This window comes from Thunnus albacares, chromosome 12 (genome assembly GCF_914725855.1).
Source record: "Thunnus albacares chromosome 12, fThuAlb1.1, whole genome shotgun sequence".
Taxonomy (NCBI): Eukaryota; Metazoa; Chordata; class Actinopteri; order Scombriformes; family Scombridae; genus Thunnus; species Thunnus albacares.
In genome coordinates this window covers 4717258-4720812 of record NC_058117.1, presented here as the reverse complement: position 1 = coordinate 4720812, position 3555 = coordinate 4717258, and the positions used below count along the sequence as shown (strand labels likewise).

Here is a 3555-nt window from a genome sequence, read left to right as displayed (position 1 = left end):
TGAAAATTTTTAGCAAAAGCCTAAAGCTATTTTATTTTTGTTGCTTGGTGTATCTTCTTCTTGATCGCGTTTCTTCAAATAACTATAATCTGTCTTTACTTAACGACTTCTAGATGTATTATGTTGAACGTTACCGCTGTGAAACAATCATAAAATTGATCTGATGATTTCTGTCTTCATTTGACAACAGCACGGTGGTGAAGTTAGTTTTAGGTTGAACTTTTGACATCTGTTCGGATATTCATTGTGGGTTCAACAGTATTAAATATTCACCCTGAAACTCACTTCACCAGTGTCCTGTAGTCTAATCTCTCTCAGCGGGTAGAGCTGTCTCCATACAGACACAGACATACAGAAGAAGAGTTGTGACAACTTCACTCATTTAACTATCCGCATGAAATAACGTCTCATCATATAATAGTGATTTTTCCCCCCAGTACAAGCATAGTGGGCAGCAAACACTGTTTTTATTAATTTATTTTTTACTAATTTATTAAATTATTTATGCTGGTCCTTTTCCACTCAATTTCTCCTAACTTCATCAAAAACTTCAAGATTTAACATGATTTATTTCAAGTCATCTCATAACTTACTTAAGGAGCGCATGATGAGAATAACAAATTGCATATTAATCAACTTTTCTTTCTCTCTATACTGTTTTTCCAGGATGAATTAGACGAGACCATCCATGTGTGGGATTCACATGTCATCAGACCATCAAAGAATGACAGGGTGCCCAGTGGTCGCCCCCGAATTATGTACATGTTCCCAGAACTCTACACAACTTATGACTGCATTTCCCCAGTGGACAGAGCTGATGCACAGTTGTGTCAGAGTAACTGCACATTTCGACCAGCAGTGCCATGTGACACAGACATCTACAACATCTGCAACATTCTGATGGCAGAGTCACAGCTGCATCTTCCAGCTGATGCTTATCAAGCATTGGATTTGTACCTGCATTTGAGGAATGAGATAACATCCGCTCTCTAATTTGAGATGGATTATTATTCAGATTATTCAGGGGTACAACATGTGCACACTGACTACACTGGAACAGTGCTATGCCACAGACATTAAGAACATTTGCAGCAATATTGAGGGGCAAAAAGGATTGATATGTCACTATATGCACACTGACTACAAAGAGAAACAACAAGGCAGGACATGAAAGAGGAATTGAATATTTATTTGAGAATATTATGCTCTTCGTAGTTAACTGTCAGTATATTTACCATATGAGACTCAAAGAAAAACAGCCATTTGAAATGGTAATCTCAGTGTACTAACAAATTACAGAAAAATAATTTATAATAAGAAAATCAAAAATCAAAAAATGTCAACTGTTTCTGTTTTAATAAGAACAATAAATGAACAATGCTTCAAGGATTTAAATCTAAATAAATGTAAATCTGTAGAAACAGTTTTGCTTCAGACAAATGCCATAATAATATCAGTGTAGAAGAGGGATGTGCAAGATCCTTTGCATTCACTACACAATATCCATTGTAAAGCAGTCGCCAGACAAGACATTATCAAATTCTTTACGAAACTCAGGGTATGAGCTGTAGGTGTATGGTAACTCAAGAACTGCTCCACATGTGTGTGCTACAGGCCTGCAACTTAAACAACTGGTCTGCATCTTGATTTGGCACAGGCTTTAAACAGTCATCTTCAGATCCATGCCTTCTTGTTGACTGCTGAGTATGACTGCCAACATCATCAGAAGGTTGTGGATGCAGGACCTCTGTGTTACCCATCTCAGGAGTTGCTGATCTTGATTGGCTGATTGTCTCTCCTCTCTATTGATAATTAAATATAAAAAACAACAAAACAAACAAATGTATTATTATTAATGTGTAATTATTATATTATCTATGTTTTTGAATCATCTGATCCAAGCTGTTATGTGTATTCATGTGATTATAACACCCTGCACCTGAGTACATTTTTTGGTGTATGCATTTTGACTTAATGTAGCATTAAACTCAAAAGCGTTTGCAGACTCCCATCTTAACTGCAGTTAAAATTTAAGATGGATTTACAACTGAATTTTAAAGAATACGTAACATTTTGGTACAAAAAAATCTTCAGACAATACAAGTTCTGTACTGTAAAGCACAGCCTGGATCCATAAAAATGCAATACTAGGGCTTACTTTTTCATGGTTTTTCTGCATTGAGCCACTGGGAGCTAGATCTAAATCAGAGGAGCTCTCTGGATGATCCACTTGATGACGTCTCCTGGTCTTGTTCCTCAAGGATCGTGTCTTCATTGTCCTAGCCTATAAAAAAGTCAGCAAATCAGCAAATTATGGGCTTATACAGACTTGACATAGAGTTAAGACAACAGATTTATCCTAAAAAATAAATGACATCTGTGAATGTACAGGTCACATTGAATAAGAGCACAGGTAGGAAAGCTAAGGTGAAACTTATTAAATTGGCTACTCTTTGAGAACAATAAATATGTATCAAATGCATATCTTTTTACAACATACATCATACTCAGCATATGAGACAGGTGTGGTATACAACCACACCAACCATAAAGGAAGTCATTAATTCTACGTATAGTGCAGCATGTTCACCCACAATCTGCGCTGTTTTAAAACCATAGCAATAAACAACCAATCAATATAAATTAAATATCTACAGTAGCCTATGTATTGATACCACAAATGTGGCAGAAGATAAATTACCTTCATTGGCCTCTTATGTGTTGGCTCGAAGTCTGATGATTCATCTGAGAGGAGTTTAATGTCTTTAGCCTTGGTTGTTGCGTAGATGCGCAGCATTCGTAGTTTAGTCTGTTCGTACAGCTGGCCCACCGTGACTTCATGGGGCACAGAATTGTGACTGTAATCACAAATGTCAAACTCGAAGTCTTCCATTGGTCCTTTGGATGAATGCCCATTTGGAAAAAACAAGCCTTTGCCTGTCTCCACCAGTTCACCCATAGTCACTGATTTCTGGACCGACAGATTCCGTGTTCCTCCTCCTTTTCTCGTTCTGACCTGGTGATAAGTTCCGCTCTCAAAGTGGAGCCATCCCATATCAACCCGCCGGGTGACTTTGGCTGCATTTTTATTGCCAATACCGGGGCCTTGTGTGTCACTGTTAGCAGGAGTTCTTAATCTGTCTCTGTCTCTGAGAGCGGGCTTCACTGTCTCTACTCCTCCCGACTCTTCGTTTGTCACAGTTCTTTGACGACAAAATGCTCTGAGCGCAAGTCGGTCCCCATATCTTACGATATACTGGCTTAACTCCTCATCTGTCATAACACCTATGACGTTGATGTCGATCTGTAAAATGCAAGGCAAACGTTTGCAAAATTACACTGCCTCCAGAAAGCTAGCAACATTAAATGTAGACTATTGCTTACTTTATGTGAAAGTTAACAATTATCCTCACCTTGTCATCTTTTAGTTGGTTGATGACACTATCAGGTATATTCCGCATTTTCAGGAACGACAATAAATCTACTTCTGCTGCCATCCTTTGTGCTTGTCTTGGAGGCTTAATCACAGCAAGCACAACTCCTACTGTTGATTAT

General features: G+C 38.1%; 1 protein-coding gene across 1 annotated transcript; it reads right to left on the bottom strand.

The window, feature by feature from the left end:
* Window positions 1-1518: 1518 nt before the first annotated feature.
* On the bottom strand, window positions 1519-3135 carry LOC122993802. Its single transcript, XM_044368251.1, has 3 exons — window positions 2702-3135; window positions 2159-2284; window positions 1519-1802 (listed from the first exon to the last, which is right to left on the bottom strand). Exons 1-3 carry the CDS (start codon window positions 3053-3055, stop codon window positions 1584-1586), a joined length of 699 nt encoding a protein of 232 aa, XP_044224186.1. The 5' UTR covers window positions 3056-3135; the 3' UTR covers window positions 1519-1583.
* Between the last annotated feature and the right edge of the window lie 420 nt (window positions 3136-3555).